The following is a 21050-nucleotide window of genomic DNA, read 5'->3' as shown; positions in this document are numbered from 1 at the left end:
AAATATTTTAAAACATAAAGCACCGTGTGCAACTGGCCATGTTCAAAAATGGTTCAAATGGCTCTGAGCACTATGCGACTTAATTTCTGAGGTCATCAGTCGCCTAGAAGTTAGAACTAATTAAACCTAACTAACCTAAGGACATCACACACATCCATGCCCGAGGCAGGATTCGAACCTGCGACCGTAGCGGTCGCTCGGCTCCAGACTGTAGCGCCTAGAAACGCACGGCCACTCCGGCCGGCCAACTGGCCATGTCCATACATAACTCGCTCACAGGTAATTCTTACGATACAAAAACACAGTACACAGCAGCACAACTGGTTACGTGAGCTGGACGTATTCTAAACATTTAAGATCCACCTGAAACAGCGTATAACATATTTTATACTCCGTTTTAGATGGCCTAATGTCCACTGTGAGTGGTATATAAAGCCAGCTACAAAAGGTATTGTATGTTTTTAAATATTTCATTTGCGAGATACCTTTTACAATGTGCTGTTTTTTATCCACATGATAACTGGGCGTTATTTCCAACTTGAAAAGAACACATTTAATAAAAAATGTTTTTTTAAGACCTGAAGATACAGCAAAGTCTGTCGAAACCGTTTGTTTTAAATAAAGAAACATTTATGCGAGCTTGGTTTCAGAAAGTTTTTAGGCTCAGCAGTGGTTTGCAGTGAAGGTTGTATCGTCCAAGTAATCCACTCTGAAAAGTTAGGCTGGCAGCATCAGGTGATGGCAGTCCCATCAGTGATATATGCTGGATAGTGCAGCAAGCAGTCTTATTGAATGATATCAACTGACGCTCATAACTGCACCAGTGGATGGTCGTTGAACAGTGATGCTTCTCCCAACCCATTACCTTCTACAGTCCCTGAACTTTGTTTGGAACGGTTGTAGTAAGAAAAATAAAGGACGCTGTAAAATTTAGCCTTAGATGAACAGTGACTAGACGGCGAGAATTAAGTACAATCAAGGAAAACAAGTTTCTGATATTTCATTTTTATTATTAGATTAAACTGTAATAACTTCAAAGGAAATCAAAATATAAACTAAATAGGGGAGGGCTGGGTTTTGAATACCTAGTGAGTGTTTTTTTTAATGAGGCAACTGCCCCTCGTTCTACGTCTCTGTCTCTTTTCAAAAGAAGCAGTCATGAATCCGAAGATGATTTTGAGCACCACAGTGCTTTACTAGGCATGGCCCCTTGTCTTTCTCCAATCTTCGAACTGACTAACCCCCCCAGTTGTATAGGAACATAGAGTCTACCATGGAATCCGAACCCTGGTTCAACTCGACATTTTTCGCATCAAAAAATATTGCCAGAGGTGAAAGAAGTGAGAAGTGGCAGTTGAAAATCGTAGAACTGATTGTGGATCGAAAGCAGAACCTCTGTATTTTTAATCTGTCTCTTTACTAGCGAGCCACCAAGACACGTCTATGACCAGAGAGCAGCTAAGTCAGCAAGGTCTCAGGCAAGTGGAGACATGACATGCTGTGTCGGTCTTTTCTACTGATGGTTCAAATGGCTCTGAGCACTATGGGACTTAACATCTATGGTCGTTAGTCCCCTAGAACTTAGAACTACTTAAACGTAACTAACCTAAGGACATCACACAACACCGAGTCATCACTTTCTACTGATGAAGCTGCGTCAGGTTGCTATTAATGCTCTCAACATGGCGTCTCTCTGATACACACAGGATGACTGTGATGCTACCCTTTAAACTTTATAACGGAATTAAAAATTCAGTCTTCAAATAATGTTATTTTGAATGTTACAGCCAACTTCCTAGATGGTTAATGTTGTTTTTTTTTAGAGAGAAACAGCTAAAATTATTAAGATGTGTCGTCCCTTCCTTCTTATTAAAATATCATAAAGAGTACTGCGTAAATGTTTGGTCAAAAACAGCATCTCATTGACGTATCTACAATTCTGTCAAGCTCACCACTGCCAGTGTGTCGTCGGCCGCTGCACCTGACACATGGTAAAGAATGCTGATGAAGGATAACACATATCATTAAAAATTTGATACTGAATACTATGTGCAAAATCACTTTGTTCACTTAACGCTTCTCCCGAGGATTTTACCTGGTGACGCAAATCTTATGGTCTTGCAGCACACTGAAGTAAAAGCACTTTGCAATCTTACCATCTTTTCTAATACTGAACGATGTTCATGTTTACTGCTTCTTACGTGTTCCCCAAACACCGTTCAGGATTAGAAAACCTAAAGCCACCAACGGTAAATTATATGTCTCAGTCGCATCCTCGGCAGCAAGTCTTTAAACTGAAAGCCTTACTTGCTATTTGATGGCGTTTGCTGAAAAAAATGTACCCAAAACCCCAATTTACGTGTGCTCAGTTTTAAACATTCATTCGCCTCAAAGTTGTATCGTTGGGACAGTGACTTGTATTTTGCTGCTTCGAGATGTTACTGGCGCTTATAACCAGGTCGGCACTCGCATATAACCAGAAGCCCAATGGCAGAATTACTGACGTAGTTTGTACACAGTTATTGAAACAAACGTTAATGAAATACTATCAAAAATCAGTGGTAGCATTAAAATTTACTGAAGAAAATAATTGAATGTGGCAGAGAACAGAACTAATTTTTACACTAAACCTCACAGTTCACGTACTGCATTGCCACAGTGCACCAGATAAAAGTACACTCCAGTAGTCCATTTAGTCCAGTCATTAATGAAAATCGCAACCCACAACAACATCTCACTTAAATGATATGACAGGCGAAGCATCCTATAACCACAACACAATGTAGACAATGTATCCATTAATTTGAGTTTAATGAATAATGACAAGGGGACACATCGGCACCTGAATGCTGTCACAACGGCCATAAAGGAAGAAGTGTGATGACTGGACCTCGGAGAAGGGAGAACTTCATTTACCTTTTACTGCACACAAAGTTTTATTCACATAAACAATGAAACGTGTCTCCAGCAAATGACGTAAATACAACGATATCACGTTATTAAGTCAGTTGAATTTGTCCAACAGCATCGGAAAAGTAGTCACAAATCAGGACCTGCAATAACATAATAATCGGCTGACAACCACCAAACTTCTTAGCCACGCAGACCACCCCCAAAACGCGCCTAATACAGCAGTCACCGACCGGAATGGACGTTTTCGTAGTGACAGTCCTCGCCACGAAGGGTGCCTCTCGTGTCCACTACCAGCCTAACTATTTCATACGTTCGCTGGGCCGATCCTACTTCGTGCCCGCCACCTCGCGACCGCATCACGAGCGCCCAAAAGGTACGTTCTCTCGAGGAGAATAGATAGGATGAAAGCCTGGACGGCTCACATAACTCGAAATATTTTAGACTTCGGTATTACTGAGATTTTGCAGATGGTGGTATATTCGAAGGCAACTTATGCATAACTATCCTTTGAGCAAACACCGGGAGAATATAGATCCTTGTTAGTTCCACCACAACTCGGCGCAACTGCTGGTTTTGAGTGACGTCCGAGTGTCTAAGGATTGTTGTATGAAAAAATTAGTATATCAGTTATTGGGAAGCCCCTAGGCTAACTTTTCTACTCGGAATAGAGTGTAAATATTGAGAACTTTTTTTTTACGATGAATGCGGTATCTAATAATTTAGAAAAGTGTATGGAATTACTTTATCCACCTGCATTGGGAATATCATACCTACGAGTGTAAGTGGCATATAGATAATTATTTTACGTAACTGTGCTTTATTCTAAATCTCAATTAGTGGCTTAACACAGAGTTCGTTCTCAAAAAATGTGGAATGACTGGTTTAGAATGAGCGGTAACAATGTTTCAGATTCTGCTGATTAGCTCCAAATGTTTTTGCACTAGGTATCGTCATCGTAAACTTAACTAGCTGTATCTTCTATTTAGTGTAACTTGTAGTAAAACTAATTATAAAAACTAGTGTGTTATCTGAATAATAAATTTAAGTATAAATATTTTATGTAAAATTTCGGCACATGCAGGGCGTCCCACAAAGACACACACTGCGCTTAGTATGTTGTGCGGGATGGCACACTGATCGATTTTCAAGGAGAAACCCATATCCGGTAAACCACGGCTTGGACGCCAGAGAGTTTTGAAATATGAGATGGGTGTGCGTTCCATTATAAGTCAATATACTCAACACGAGTAGCGCATGACGCTGTCTACATTCTAGACGCTTTCGAAAAGCGTACCTCAATGTAGAGCCCGCATCGGTGATACTGCTCCTCACGCATATAAGCCAGTAAGTGCAGCTGTTTTTGAAGTACTACAATCGCTCCCTGGAGCAGAAATTTCGTCCGCTAGCATTACGGACGTGTCATATACCATACTCTTCACGCTGCGCGACGGAAAATAGTCTAGAGGTGACATATCTGGCGACCGTTCCAACCATGGAGATGGTCCAACTTCACCAATCCATCGACTGGGACATGCTACATTGAAATGATTCCGCTCATCGACATCAACGAGTGCTGGAGCTCCGTCGTGTTACAGCCACAAGTCCATTCGAACGTTTAGTGGCGCTACAGCTAGTAGATTAAGCACAACGTCTCTAATAAATATGAATTAGATCGGTCCTGCCGGCTTCCTTGGAAGAACATAATGGGGCAATGATATGGTCACGGATTATCCCAGCCAGATGTTAAAAGCGAACCTGTGTTATTGATTTTGAATGATCTGAGCACGTAGATTTTCGTCCGCTCAAACGTGGGTGCTGTTCAAGTTTAATATGCTATCTCTAGTAAACGAGATATAGCACCAAGCTCAGGAATTGTGAATAGAGTATGCGTTGTTGTAAATACCACTATGCAAACTGTACCTGTCATGGAGAGTCCGCCTCCTGTAATACATGGACTCCATACAGATGGTATGAATAAAGCCAGTTGTCATGGACAACACGCCAAATGGTAATTTTACCCGTATGCAGCACCTGTACCATCTGCTGGGTGCTGGTGGCTGGGTCCTTTCCTAATTTCGTCAGCATATCCTCCTCCAACTTAGTGGTCGAGCAGAGGGTGGACGACCCACATCATGTTTTAGCACCTACCAGAGGACAAACAGGAGACTGGTGATAGTTTTCGCAAGTACCAAGCACCAAGTGCTACCGTATAGCTGCACAATGGACTCACTTCAGGCAGAAAACACTTACGTGCAACTTCCGTTTCTATGTGGCATCTATCGGTGGCCACGAACGTGGAATGTGTGGAGTACTTTTGTTTGGAAAACGTTCCGCCTACAATCTTGCAGCAGCTCTCCCATTGCAATCCTCTTTGCTATACGCAAGTATCATGTCGATAATTTCCGCAGCTGTCTACTGGTGCAGGTAGCACTGCTGTCAACAATATTACTGCATTGGTAGACCACACAAGACGTGGAGTAGGATTCGCACAAGGGCTGTGTGGAAGAATGTGGTACATGTGCAGGAATGTAATCACGTTCAGTTCGTCAGTCGGCAATATACAGTTAGCTAAAGGGTTGCATACCTTACCTATTCAGACAACAAAATGGATCGGAGCAAACCGTCACACCCTTTCACTCTCGGACTTCGCTCTCCAGCACCTACCGAGCGAGGTGGCGCAGTGGTTAGACACTGGACTCGCATTCAGGAGGACGACGGTTCAATCCCGCGTCCGGCCATCCTGATTTAGGTTTTCCGTGATTTCCCTAAATCGCTCCAGGCAAATGCCGGGATGGTTCCTTTCAAAGGTCACGGCCGACTTCCTTCCCCGTCCTTCCCTAATCCTATGAGATCAATGACCTCGCTGTCTGGTCTCCTTCCCCAAAACAACCAACCAACCATCTCCAGCACCCAAGCTATGCGTTTCTCGAATTGTCCCCCTTCTTGAAAGCTGCCTTCCCGAACAACACATTATCCGTCGTCGGAGTTTCCTGGGGCCATCTTGTTTAAGTAACACGTTACGTAGATAGCTTTAGCGAAAATATTAAGGAAATCAGGAAAAAGTTTAGTCATTAAGGGGCGTTGAAGTCATAATAGACGGAGTAATTCGAACTTGCTATATCTTACTGTGTTATAAAACCAAGTATCATTTAATATTATTTCCTTAAACGGATCTGAATACCGGTAACACTGGCCGAAACCGTTCAGTATGAGATAGTAAAATCAAATATCGACAGACAGACAGAAAAATTAAGGTTGGTTGGTTTGTTTGTGGGATTAAAGGGACCAGACTGCTACGGTCATCGGTCCCTAAAATTAAGGATTGCGGATAACTAACCGCAGGCAAGTATTTCCAGTTTTGATAGCGTTTGTGGTCGGTGGTAGATTGTTAAGTTTCGATGGCATTTGACCGCTACTGGTGTGGTTGTAGGCGATGGGGGATGGAGAAGTTACGATGTGACATAAAATAAGGTTCTGGGTGGCACCAGATGGTCTGCTAGAGTGAGAGATTGGACAGTCAGTGAAAGAGAGTCTCCTGCTTCACAGGTACACCATCACTCCGCGGCGAGCGTCTGTGGACCAGTCGGAGGGGCCGGAGGCTGGGGAGCCGCCGCGGCTGTCCGAGTCGGCGTCGGCGCTGCCGCTGGACGTGCGCTCGTTCTGCCGCGCCTTCCCGTGGCACATGGTGCTCGACCGCCAGCTGCAGCTGACGCAGGTGGGCGCCGCCTTCGTGCGGCTGCTGTCTGCGCAGCTGCGGAGCCGCGGGCGCGCGCTGCACCACCACTTCGAGCTGCGGCGGCCGCGCGGCGTGCAGCTGCGCTTCGCCGACCTGGTGGCGCGCGCCAACACGCCCTTCCTGCTCGCCATCAAGACCGAGGGGCCTGCCGAGGTGAGCTGGCGACCACTATCTGTAGGAGGATATTGCAGTGTCCGTTTTGTTCTGATTTACGATGCTAAGTTCCTTTGGAAATGCATGCATGTCCAAAGGATCTTGGCATCGTAATTCAGAATAAAACAGGAAGTGCAATATTGTATTTATTCGCCGACACCAGGCAACCTACATTCAAGTAAAATGTGTCAGCTGTGCGGAAATATACATAACAGGTCTACGAGTCCAGGTTGTAGAAAATGGTTCAAATGGCTCTGAGCACTATGGGACTCAACTGCTGTGGTCATAAGTCCCCTAGAACTTAGAACTACTTAAACCTAACTAACCGAAGGACATCACACACATCCATGCCCGAGGCAGGATTCGAACCTGCGACCGTAGCGGTCGTGCGGTTCCAGACTGTAGTGCCTTTAACCGCTCGGCCACTCCGGCCGGCCAGGTTGTAGAGCCCGCCCGGTTAGCCGTGCGGTGTAACGCACTGTTTTGCGGGCGGGAAGGCGTGCAAGTCCCTGGCACAAATCCTCACGTCGAATTAGTGTCGAGGTTCGATGTACCGGCCAGTCTGTGGATAGTTTTTAGGCGGCTTTACATCTGCCGTTATTCCACCTCAGTTACACTATGTCGGCGATACTTTCTCCATGTACGCTACACCATAATCACTCCACCATGCAAACATTGGGGGTTACACTCGTCTGGTACGAGACGTTCCCGGCGGAGGGGACGGGGGAGGGAAGGGGGGTGGGAGTCCACTGAGGGTCTGGTGTGGTGGCGGTGGGGTGAGTCGAATGCTGTAGTCTGTTGTGGGGTTGTGAACCACTGGGGAGTACGGTGGGCACGAAGCCCCTCCGTCGTTTCTAGGTCCCCAGTTCCATACAGTACAATACTGGTTGTAGACTCACGGTTAACGGCGCATGGAAGTTTTGGTCTGGCAGTGACTTGGCCACGGACAGCCAAATAAGAAGGGGACCGTTCGCGATAAGCTGTAGATCCGGGTTCGAGTACCTGTGAGGCAAAAGTTTTCATTGTCGGCATTCCATTTCACAGCTGATTGTTGTCCATATTCGCTACTGCGAATACATTTAATGACTCTGTGTAGTGGTCTGTTTCCGGTAATTCAGTCGAGATGTTCTTTCCATTTAATGTGCAATATTTCTATGTCCAACCAAGTCGTATTCTTTAGACGTTACGAGTTGTGCTGTTACATGCACTCGCTGCCTTTGCTCCAAACCCACCGCGAACTACTAGTTGTCTGCCACTGCTGAGCTAGACTCCTGACGCCCGCTATGCCTTTTGATAAACTTTTGCTTTTTAGATACCACTCTCATATGCTACACATTCCCTCAGCATTTCCCAAATCTGATGAATGTCATAACTGGTGACATTTCTGTTACAATATGTGTTCATAATGGTGCCGGGATGAGACGTTTTGCGCAACGACATTGAAAAGGTCTTACTGTTTCATTACCACTGTCCATAACAACATCAATAACAACCTTAATGCACAATGATTAGAAAAACGCAAGATACCACCACTTACATGGTTGGGTGAATATTTTAGGAATAGCTTAATGGCCGAGCGGTTCTAGGCGCTACAGTCTGGAACTACGCGACCACTACGGTCGCAGGTTCGAATCCTGCCTCGTGCATGGATGTGTGTGATATCCTTAGGTTAGTTAGGTTTAGGTAGTTCTAAGTTCTATGGGACTGATGACCTCAGATGTTAAGTCCAATAGTGCTCAGAGCCATTTTTGAAAAGCTGAAACACTCACTGCACCTCATCGCATCCTAACGCCACCGACTAGCCAGCCAAGCAAGGAAATTCACATCTCCTCAGCACAAACTATATACAGCTGAACAGCTCACCTAAACACATGTAATATTACACAATTAAAAGAAATTCACGTACAATTTCAAACTGATGATGGTAGTTACACAAGATCAGCTTCGTAACTCAACAACCAAAGGAGTGAAGCAAGACTTTAGTTTGAATGGAGGTGCACAACATGAGCAAGAGTGAAAAAACTAGAAATAGGAAAAGTAACCAATAACGACAATTGTTGAATCAACCCTCAACAATGGCCATTCAGTAGGCTATGCGACATAACGCAGAACATCTCACTATAAATTAGTAATCAATAGGAAGCAGTTGTATCAAACAGAATCACCTTTTAAGCTGAGAGAATCGAAGTTCATCAAACGTACTTAAACCACTGCATCATGACATGCAACAGTTACTAGATAGCCTAACAACAGACGACGCCTCAAAACCATATGCCGACTGGAAAGTCCGATGAAGGGCCTCACATGTCCTCGCGTCGGGGCACGTTGCAAACAGTGTCTGCACGGCGGAGCTTGTTCAGCAGATGTTTTCCTGTTGCCGCTCAACGAAAATTCAGACCTCCCCCGACATCGTCACCGCCGAAGCGGGCCACTGTGCGCCCACTGACCAGTTGCGGTCGACGTAAATACCGCGCGGCGAAGCGCGCAGCTCGCGTCGGACCCAGTGAGCGGGTATTCCAAGCAGCTCGCAAATGTGACGGAACCGATACGTCACAATTTCAATTGTGTAAGTGCCAGAGTCCAAACCATATTTAAAATGAACCATCTGTCCCTGTATATCAGGTTCTCCGATATCTTTATTTCGACAAATGTAAATGTCGTATGACTAGAGCCTCCCGTCGGGTACACAGTTCGCCAGGTGCAAGTCTTTCGATTTTACGCCACTTCGGCGACTTGCGTGTAAAAAAAAAAAAAAAGAAATGGTTCAAATGCCTCTGAGCACTGTGGGACTTAACTGCTGAGGTCATCAGTCCCCTAGAACTCAGAACTACTTAAACCTAACTAACCTAAAAAAGACATCACACTCATCCATGCCCGAGGCAGGATTCGAACCTGCGACCGTAGCGGTCGCGCGGTTCCAGACTGTAGCGCGTAGAACCGCTCGGCCACCCCGGCCCGCCAACTTGCGTGTCCATGGGGATGAAATAATGATGATAAGGACAAGACAACACCCAGTCCCTGAGCGGAGAAAATCTCCGACCCAGCCAGGAATCGAACCCGGGCCGTTAGGCATAACATTCCGACGTGCTGAGCTCTCAGCTACCAAGGGTGAACTTTTATTTCTATACACTGTTTAATTACACCGTCCCTGTAACTTAGTGTTTGTACAATGAAACTAGTCGCCTCGTATTTGATTTCATGATTATACTGAAGGCAGTACTCGGCGAAAGCTGATTTACTTGGCCATTTTACTCGGGTGTGTCGCTGATGTTCCACGCATCTCTCCTCGTATCTTCTAATAGTCTGCACCACGTAAGACGAGTGACATTTGCATAAAATGCTGTACACACCCGACTTTCGGAGAGTTAGACCGGCTTTAACATTGCAAAGACAACGTTTTATTTTTGTTGACGGGAACGAAATAAACTGGATGCCACGTTTCTGTACGAATCCGAATCCACCTATATTTCCGGATGTTGAGCAGCGCAAGGTAGCTTAAGGATCTTAGTTTTTCTTTCCCTGTCTCTAACTCGTCCACAGCTGCTCATAATTATGTTTGCAACGCCTGCTTAGTGTGGCGTCCGATAGCTGAATGGTCAGTGTCATGGACTGCCGCCGTAAGGGGCCAGGGTTCGATTCCCGAGGGGGTAGGGGATTTTCTCCGCTCAACGACTGAGTGTTGTCTTCATCATCATTTCATCCCCATCCCGGGTGCAGGTCGCCCAATGAGGCGTCGAATATAATAAGACCTGCACCAAGGCGGCCGTACATGCCCTGTAAGAGACCTCCTAGCCAATGAGGCAAAACACTCATTTCCATTGTGGCGATTTCAGTATCCAGTCCTACGAAACACTATTTTGGGTGTTGAAATTCTACGGGAAGGGTCTCCATGTCTGAAAGTTTTCAACATCTGTAGAGCCCAGTCCTTAGGAACGAATTTCTTGGTAACAGAATAGGCAAAGAAACGTGCCTGTTGTGACAGTCTGTCTGCCAGAACCAAGAAACTATATGGCGCATTGGAGTAACATTGTAAAGTGTTCTCAGTTTTCAAGACGAATTGGGATAAAATTGTATATCTTTCGACTGCTGCCACAGCTGGAATCAAAACTTCCGACTGCCAGATACTCTAAGTACCTACTTTATATAAGTGAGGCAGTATTGTCAAAACTATCCAGAGGTGGGCCAATATGATACACTGGAAGACGAATTAAGCAGCCAACCACAACGTCGGTTCGTCACGGGTGCGATGACGGTAGCAAAGGAGACTTTCAGCAAAACAATCAAAACTGAGAACGCACTGTGGTCCAGCAAATATCAAAAGCCCCGTGTTATAAAAACTTCACTGAGCGTTACTGATGTCCCCTGTCGTCAGACTATCAGAATTAAACTTGACATGAAGTCTCGTGGAAAGTTGTAACTACAAAGATCAATGGTCAAAATGGTGAACACTTCAGCACCGATATTATTGCCCTTTGGTAGGTTCCCCATACAGCCATCTCAGATGGAGTGAAAATTATGACGATACGAAAGTGAGGACAACGCAACACACAGTTCCCATTCGGAGAATATAATCGACCTGGCCGAGAATTGAATCCGGGCTCCTCCTAACACTTGACATAATAATAAAATAAATAAGGGCAATAAAAGTTTTAATAAAAACTGCATTTTTTGTTGTTTAGTGACGCTAATCAGTGCTACTGGCGCGCTCCGTCAGCCTTGCTCTACCTTGTGTCGAAAGTTTAACTGTCATGTTCGAATCTACCGCCTGCACTGACCAGTAAATGTCAAGCACTTTCCACTTCTTCCGTCCGCTGCACAAAGCCTTAATGGCATTGAATCGGAGGATGACGTAGATAAGGCTTAAGTATTACATGTCTTTTCCAAAACAGTTTCACAGATGAAGCTTGTACTGTAGTTCCTCCTTTAAATCGTCGCACGAAGGACGTAATGATTTACATTTGATTCCGAAGATGAAGGAGCCACTTCGTGGCATTCGCTTCAGAGCTGTTCCAGAGATTCGACAGGCAGTGGACAGCTCCATTCTCACCATTAACAGAACAGGCTCTGATAACGATATACTACGCCTTCCACATCGCTGGCAACGGGTTCTGCACGACGCTGGTAACTACTTTGAAGGGCAGTAACAGGTGCAAAGATGTAACACATTTTTATCGGTTGTGAATAAAAACTTGCCACTATTTATGTTCCAACCCTAGTATAAATGACCTAGCAGGTAATGTCGGAAGTTTCACTAAGATTTTCGTGAATAGGGCTTTAAAGTGCACAGAATCTCAGCGCTATTAAACTGTAGCGAAATGCAGGAAGACCTAGAGAGAATCGAGGGTTGCTGCAGGGAGTGGATAGTGACCCTCAACATTCACAAATTTTAATAGACAGAAAGGCCGTTTATTGCATGATTATAGGACAGCAGGACAGTGCATAGAAGCAGTTACTTCCATCAAATATCTTTGAGTATGTGTACGAAGAGATCTGAAATGGAACGGCCACATAAAATGAATCACAGGTGACGCAGATCACAGCCTGAGACTCATTGGAAGAATCCTCGGGAGATATAGTCCATCAACAAAGGAAGTAGCTTTCAAAATATTCGTTCGGCCAATACTTCATTACTGGTCGTCAGTATGGGAACCACATCAAATAGGATTGATAGAAAAACAGAGAAGATTCATAGAAGAGCAGCATGTTGCGTTAAAGATTACTTTAGTAAGCTCGAAAGAATCACGGAGTTGCTGTCACCTCCAGCGGCAGACGCTGAAAGAGAGGTGTTCTGCATCACGGTATGGTCTACAGCTAAATCTCCGAAGCGCCTAGAAGAGTCAACCAATATACTGCTTCCTCCAACACATATCTCGCGAAGTTATCATGAAGATGGTATTAGAGAGGTTCGAGGCAACACGGAGGCTTAGGAGTAAGCCGTCTTTCCGCGAAACAGTCACGACTGGAAAATGATAAGGGGGAAATGACATTCATACACAATGAATCCTTCGCGATTCACTGTAAGCTGGTTTGCAGAGTATAGATATAGACGTAGAAGCACGCTACCGTGCCCTACTCGGCGTGGGTTCCTGATTTCGAAGTAACTGCGCCGTAGTCGCCTAGGCAAAAATCCCATACTCCAGAAGTAGTGTTCTGTGACCATTCCCTTGGCAGTGTTCTACCACCACACTCTTCTCTAGCTCTCTCTCTTTTTTATCTTACACTTGCGTTAATTGTAGTGATCGGTGTCTGTGCGCATTGTTAACCCTCCAAGAACACATCCGGACACCTGACTCTCTAATTTCAACGTCGTTCTTCATGGGATGTGTGTTTTCTGGAATTTTCGGGATGGACTGGAACACCGGATCTAACATTACTTCCAATCTTGTTAGTCGTTGCGGTAAAGATGAAGTGCTGCCGGCTTGGCCACTTCAGCTGATTGTGATTTACGAGGGTACGAAACACCCTCCTTCGTCTGCACGTGAAAGCGTCTGCTACTTCATTATTCTTGTAATAGGTGTCTTCGAACACCTGTCTTCAGTGATATCGGACTGAACGTGTTCGTGGAAAATCTGTTCAGCTCTGGTACTTTGTAGTGAGACGCTGCTGCCTTGCTTAACGGGCACACCTTGACTATACCGACAGTCAGGTTCTTAACAGTCCAACATCATTTCACCGACTGCACCGCAGCGAAAGAACCTGAGAACTAATAACGTCGTAACTTCGGTCTTAGGAAGGAGTGAAAATTGTCCGCCAATATTGACAAAATGTCTGCAGCTGTGACGTTAATCACAAACAAGAGCAGAATCTTTAACTCGCCCGCTAGTAGATACAATAACCGTGATTTAAGGACCACATATATATTCTCACATTGCACTGATACTGAAAATATCCCACAGAAATTTTATAACAAATGCTTAGGTTTAGTTTAAACAGTTAAGTGATGTATAAGATATCACAAATCAGACAATTATCACCATTCCACGACAATAAATACATCATCTGGCAGTACAAGATAACGCTGGTTAATACGACGCTCGTAAGTACAATACAGTCTGTCTTTCCACGTTAACTGCTCATTGATGAATAAGACACAATAATGACCGCCACATTTACTCTCAATCACGTTTGCTATGACAAAATTTCACTCAGTTCTCGACTTCTCCATAGAATACGCAATACACACTTTTCTTAAACTAAAGTCACCCGTCTGGAAACTATCGTGCATTGCTATTCAGACTCTATCCTCCACCCATAAGGCGCAGGGTGGTGGTACTTCAGTTACCCAACAAAATTATTTATTTATGTCTTCACAAATAAGCCCAGGTAGTGTTTTTATTGTACAAAATGCGTTGGTTGTATAAGGAATCGAGATATTAGTAAGTAACTTTTCTTACTGTCATTGAAAGTATATAACCACCTAGAATCTTATCTTAGGTGGAGCAATGAGATTTAACTCACTGATCATTTCATACGGTCTACGTAAAAATCGCCAGTGAACAAGCCACATGCAATGTAATTCATAAAAGATAGTCAGGCAAGTCCGCTACGCTAGCGCTGCTTCTTCTACTCCTATCATTAATGACTTGTCTCCAAACGTAATCGATAATTCCAAAGCTATGTTGATTTCATATGATACAATCGTTATTTGTACTGAGTCATGTAAGGAATGCATAACACAGCAGCTGAAGCAATATGGAGTAGGTCAATTCTTTTACTGCAAATATACTCAATTTTTACTGAAATTAAAAGCATTGTTTTCAATTTCTACACATAATTCTATTCACAAAAACATTCAGCCCCATCCAGTATTGCCTCCATTACTTCCACAGAAGATCTGAAATTTGTTGCACTTAACGTAAATAGCCACCTTTCGACAAGGGCGTTTCCCCAATCTGAATACACCTGTCTTTGAGAGAACGTTGTCTACAGGCATGAGGGATAAGTGGAGCTGTTTCCACTAGGTGTACTCGTAATTAACTGAAAGCAGTAGAGTAATAAGCAAGAACTCTATATTTTCTGTTTTGTGTTACAAGAATTGTAAGTCGCTAAAATACGTCGGAAAGTATGAAAAAATATTCATGCCAAAATACAAGATTACGAACATACTCAAGGCACCCTAGTTTGAGTTTTCTAGGCAATTACCAGGGTAATTGTTACCAAAATACAACGGTAAAAACCTTCTCTTTCCCTTGTCTTTAGTAAAACTTGTGAAGTGAACTTACTTCGTATACTGTATATATTTTATTAATTTTGTTCAAATTATTGATATAGATATCATCTCCTTCACTATTATCGTTTAAAGTGTTGCTCTCTATCCCGTGGAAATCTCAATATCCATATGAGCCTGACTACTGTCGTCAAACTTTGGTTTCTCTCTAAAAGTTTTTCCCAAAACTCATTCATCAGTTATCAAATTAACTATTTCTTGATGCCCCAGGGGGTGCCTAGTAAACCTATGCCTTCTTCTAGTCAAGTAGTAACCTCTCACATGTTTTAGTCCCATTGTCGCATACTATTTTCTCTCCGATGCGGTTCACTAACATTTCGTTAACTATCAGGTCTATTAATCTAACCTTCAACATTCTTCCGTAACAAAACATTTCAGAAACTTCTTTCCTCTCTCTGTTTGTCCAGTGTACCGCCATGTTTCGTCATTATAAGGGTAAATTCCAGGCAAAACCTTAGGAAAAGAATATTTCAGATTTGAATTTATATTTGACGTTAATATACACCATTCGTCAATCAGTTTACATTTTATTTCCTAATCTAAATTCACGAACATCACTTGACTTATTTTGTCCGCAACCGACTGCCGATTCCTTATTGATGCGCATGTTACAACCTATTCGAACAACACTATACCATCAATTCAGCTAGTCTTTTATGTAGTTAGGCGTCTGTCAAAGAAATATGATAAAATGCAATCACTTGATAGATCTTTTTATTTCGTATAGCTAAATTTTTAATCCTTTTTCTAAGCTGACTTGGTTCCATTACCTCTTGTGATATGCACACAATGAATAAAGTAAGGGAAATGCTACAAACCCGTTTCTCACTCTTCTCGATTGGAACCCCTCATTATTTTAACTAACGCAGTATTTTGCTGCACAAATGGAAGTTGGACCTCAGATTCGTATATTCTATGCCTAACAAGATCAAAATTTCAAAAAGTGTCCTATTATACATTACTAAAAGCCTGTATAGTTCAGCAAATGCTGAAACTGTCATGTCAGATAAAACGTATGGTTGGTATTGTTTCGAGTATTACTACCTTTCTTCAGAGCCTACATTGCTCTCTCTCTAGACTGGCTTCTGCCAATCTTCCCTTCACTATAAATGTAATTCATGTTAGCACATTGCAATTATGACTTATTACAGTGCTTCATCTGCATACTTAGTACATTACTTTTGAAGTCTGAGGAGATTTCGAGTGTCTTGAACAAACTTGATATGGTTAATTTTTAGTGCTTTGTGCATGGGGCCTATGACCTTAATTTGTCAAGATAATTGTGAAATGGAATAAAAATTAAATATTGAAAGAGAATTCATTTATATCTATGTCATGTACATAGTTGTGACAAATGCTGTCTGTTGTCGGTGCTACTTTTACTGATGGCCAAAATATTATTCATAAGATTCGCTTCGGACATCAGAAACTGAGCTACTTGGTAGAATCAGATAATTAACTGCTTCATCGAACTTAACTACTTACAACTGAAGCTGTTAATTATCTGACGCTATAAAATATTATAAATATAACCCACCATGCATATTTTGTAGCTCTCAAGTGTAGGATATCTGAATTCATGAGGCACACTATACAGAGAAGATGTAACGTGAACAAAAGTATTGGTCAACAGCAGGTGATACGAATGGTTTCGGTCATGTACTCATCTTCGGGTGGCTTTCATTCAGGTACAAGTTTCCATGGCTAGTGTTGGAGGTCACTGTTTAAATCGAAAATAAATGACATTATGATGAATAGATAGACATATCAAACATTTCGAAGTTGTTAAGTGTCATATGTTGCAAAATATTATAGTACATACATAAATCTGGTCCATGCATATCATTTTCACAGTAAATTTGTCACATTTTTGTACAAAAATATTTCCTTCCTTAGATATTAACACTGTATTAGTTACCATGCTAATAACTGGTGCTTCCATGTTATGTCTTTGACAAACTAGTGGCACCTAAGATGTTGGTAACTTCAAATAGACATGCACTCACAACACACAACGTGTTTACATATGAAAAACAAACGTTATTTCAAAGAGCTTAAGTCAAAGAAGTACAGAAACGTTACACATACACGTACAAAACAGATACTACTAATGACGAAAATAAAATTGTTACAGAAGTGCATGTTTTGGAAACACACTGTTATTTATATTTTCTAGAATCGTTACTGTTAAATTATGTAAGGTTAACTAGACATGATTTTTTTTCCAGACAGTGCTAAGTGCGAGGGGGACGTGAGATTTATAAATATTTCATTAAAGATGTGTGTGAATCATTTGCTTGCTAGGTCTCGTTGTTCATTGAGAATTAGGGGTGATAATTTGGGCCTATAGATGTACATTTTGAGTTATTCAAGAAGGTTCAGTTTTTCTCCTTTGCTGCCAGGGGATAGCAGTTGTAGGTTGTCTTTAACGGCTGTGGCTATGTGGTCATGCTCCTTCAGTTGCGTTATATTTCCGCCTAAATAATTTGGATAAGTCCATTTTTGCTAGAAATCTGAAAGCACATGGCCACTCAGCCACAGCCATTAAAGACAACCTACAGATACTACGAACTATCAGCAAAGATATGAAAATGAATCTTCTTTAGGAGCTCAAAATCTTGTCCATAGCTCCAAACCCACCACATCTGATTCTCAAACAAGTAGACCTTGAAACAAATCATTTCAACACAACTTTAACGAAATACATTTACTTTTTCTTTAGTCATCAATCTTCTGAATAGTTTGATGTGGCGACACAACGAATTCCTTCCTATGCCTACCTCTTCATCTCAGAGAAGCACTTGCAAAATACGTCCTCCGTTATATGTTGCCTGTATTTCGATATCTTTCTTCCTCTACAGTTTTTATCATCTACATCTGTCTCTAGTACCATTGAAGTTATTCACTGATGTCTTAACAGATATCCTACCATTCCGTCCCTTCTTCTTCTCAGAGTTTTCCATTGTTCCTCTTCCTCTCCGATTCTGTGTGGAACCTCCTGATTCCTTGTTTTATCAGTCCACTTAATTTTCAAATATTGTTTGTAGCACCTCACATTAAATGCTTCGATTCTCTCTTGTTATAGTTTTTCCCACAGTCAGTGTTTCACTATCATAGAACGTTGTGCTTGCAACACTCATTCTCAGAAATATCTTCCTCAGTTTAAGGCCTGTGTTTGATTTTAGTGAAATTTTCTTGGCCAAGAAGGCACTCTTTTAGTGCTAGTCTGGTTTAGATATTGTCCTTGATCCTAAGTCATGGGTTATTTTGTTACCTAAGTAGCAACATTTCTTAACCCACATCGAGACCGAACGTCCAATGTTACCTTTCTCACTGTTCTCATTTCTGTTACTTCTCATGGTTTTCGCCTTTCTTCGATTTACTCTCAATCCATGTTCAGTGCTCTTTAGACGGCTCATTCCATTCAGCAGATACTGTAATTCTTCTTCATATTCACTAAGGATAGAATGTCATCAGCGCACTTTATCACTGAAATCCTTTCACCTTAAATTTTAATTCCACTCTTGAATATTTCATTTATTCCCATCATTGCTTCTTCGATATACAGATTCAACAGTACAGGCGACAGACTACATCTTTGTTTTGCACCCTTTTTAATCCAGCCCTTTGTTCTTCGTCTTCCACTTGGCTCTTGTACATTTCGTGTTTTACTCGTCGTTCCCTATAGCTTACACTTATTTTCTAAGAATTTCGAACATCTAGCACCATTTTACATTGTCGAACGCTTTTCCCATGTCGATAAATCCTACGAATGTGTGAGTTATATTTTTCAGTCTTGCTTCCATCATCAACTGCAACATTATAACTGCCTCTTTGGTGTCTTGCCTTGTTTAGAACTAAACTGATCATCACCTAACACATCCTCACTTTTCTTATACATTCTTCTGTATATTATTCTTGCTAGCAACTTGGATGCATGAACTTTGCGATAAGTCTTGCAATTTTTGGCTCATGCAATCTTAGGAATTTTGTGGATAACTTTTCCCGGAAGTCACATGGCACATTGGTGGCCTGTCAAATTCTACATACAATTGTGAATAGTTGTATTGTTGCCACTGCTTCAAATGATTTTAGAAATTCTGATGGGATGTTTTCTACTCTTTCTGCGTTATTAGACCTTAAGTCTTCCAAAGCTATTTTGAATAATGATTTTAATATTGGATCCCCTAATTGTTCTGTATAGACTCCTGTTTCTTGTAATCACGTTATGCAAGCCCTCTTCCTTAAAGAAACTCATCCACTTTCTCCTCAGGAGTTGACAGAGAAATTCTCATTACACTCTCAATGTTACCAAACTTGCTTTAAATTTCACAGAATATTTAAAAATCAAAGGCTGTAACGTAAGTCCCCCTCACACGTATAAATCTCTGGATAAAACAATTTAACCTTTTATAAGACCAGCAGCCATTCTAGACATTATGAATAACCGATTGGTTTCAGAATAATACAATCACGTAAGTATTTCATTTTCATAATTTGTAATATTAGTTATGCACTTATATGTATAAAATATTCGTACTTCTTTAACTTAAGCTCTTTGACCATAGCCCCTATGTCTCTATTTGAACATGTTGGATGTTGTGAGTGCAAGTGTGTCTGATGTTACCAACATCGAAAGTGCAATAGTGTATCAAAGACGTAATATAGAAACACCATAATAAATGGTGACTAATACACAGTTAACATGTTCAAAAAGAATTTTTTTTTTTTTACGTAAATGTAACAAATGTACTTTCTAAACGATATGGATAGACCGGCTTTATGTAAGCACTATAATATTTTGCAATACATGTTGCTTAGCCACCTCCATGTGTTTCATGTTTGTCATCATATTCATCATCACACCATTGTTTTAGATTTAAACAGTACTCTCCAACACTGAGTGTGGTAACATGCAGCCAGATGCAAACCATCTGAAGATGGGCACAAGCCCGAAACCGTTAGTGTATTAAATACAATCACCTTCTATATTGACTGGCAGCAAGTATTATTATGCACCCTAAAAAAGTAGCAGTCACGGATTACACCTGAGTCCATTATGGATTAGTTGCACGAAATATGAGAGTTAAACAAAACAGCATGCTGTAAATAGTACATTGTACGTAAAAGTATACTATCATTTCCTACGAGATTTACAGAACATGCTGATAACGACCATTACATTATTATGACATTAACATATCCCCTCAATTACGTAATGTAACTACATTGTTGTTGTTGTGGTCTTCAGTCCTGAGACTGGTTTGATGCAGCTCTCCATGCTGTTCTATACTGTGCAAGCTTCTTCATCTCCCAGTAACTACTGCAACCTACATCCTTCTGAATCTGCTTAGTGTATTCATCTCTTGGTCTCCCTCAACGATTTTTACCCTCCACGCTGCCCTCCAATACTAAATTGGCGATCCCTTGATGCCTCAGAACATGTCCCACCAACCGATCCCTTCTTCCAGTAAAGTTGTGCCACAAATATCTCTTCTCCCCAATCCTATTCAACACCTCCTCATTAGTTATGTGATCTACCCACCTAATCTTCAGCATTCTTCTGTAGCACCACATTTCAAAAGCCACTATTCTCTTCTTGTCCAAACTATTTATCGTCCATGTTTCACTTCCATACATGGCTACACTATATACAAATACTTTCAGAAACGACTACATACACTCAAATCTATACTCGATGTTAACAAATTTCTCTTCTTCAGAAACGCTTTCCTTGCCATTGCCAGTCTACATTTTATATCCTCTCTACTTCGACCATCATCAGTTATTTTGCTCCCCAAATACTTTAAGTGTCTCATTTCCTAATCTACTTCCCTCAGCATCATCCGACTTAATTCGACTACATTCCATTATCCTCGTTTTGCTTTTGTTGATGTTCATCTCATATCCTCCTTTCAAGACACTATCCATTCCGTTCAACTGCTCTTCCAAGTCCTTTGGTTGTCTCTGACAGAATTACAATGTTGTTGTTGTTTGTTGTTGTGGTCTTCAGTCCTGAGA

The 21050-nt window shown here is 41.9% G+C and overlaps 1 protein-coding gene across 1 annotated transcript in view; it reads left to right on the top strand.

Annotated features, from left to right (window-relative positions):
* LOC126412934 (head-specific guanylate cyclase-like) overlaps positions 1-21050 on the top strand; it is a gene marked incomplete at its 5' end in the record, with an annotated part of 516083 nt that overhangs the window by 395111 nt on the left and 99922 nt on the right. The window contains one exon of the mRNA XM_050082825.1: positions 6460-6802. Coding sequence (XP_049938782.1) covers positions 6460-6802 — 343 coding nt within the window. The remainder of the gene's footprint in view (positions 1-6459; positions 6803-21050) is intronic.

The sequence above is a fragment of the Schistocerca serialis genome, chromosome 7 (assembly GCF_023864345.2).
Source record: "Schistocerca serialis cubense isolate TAMUIC-IGC-003099 chromosome 7, iqSchSeri2.2, whole genome shotgun sequence".
In the NCBI taxonomy this organism is placed as follows: domain Eukaryota; kingdom Metazoa; phylum Arthropoda; class Insecta; order Orthoptera; family Acrididae; genus Schistocerca; species Schistocerca serialis.
The sequence above is the reverse complement of the archived record's forward strand: the minus strand, read 5'-3'. Positions and strand labels throughout refer to the sequence as shown.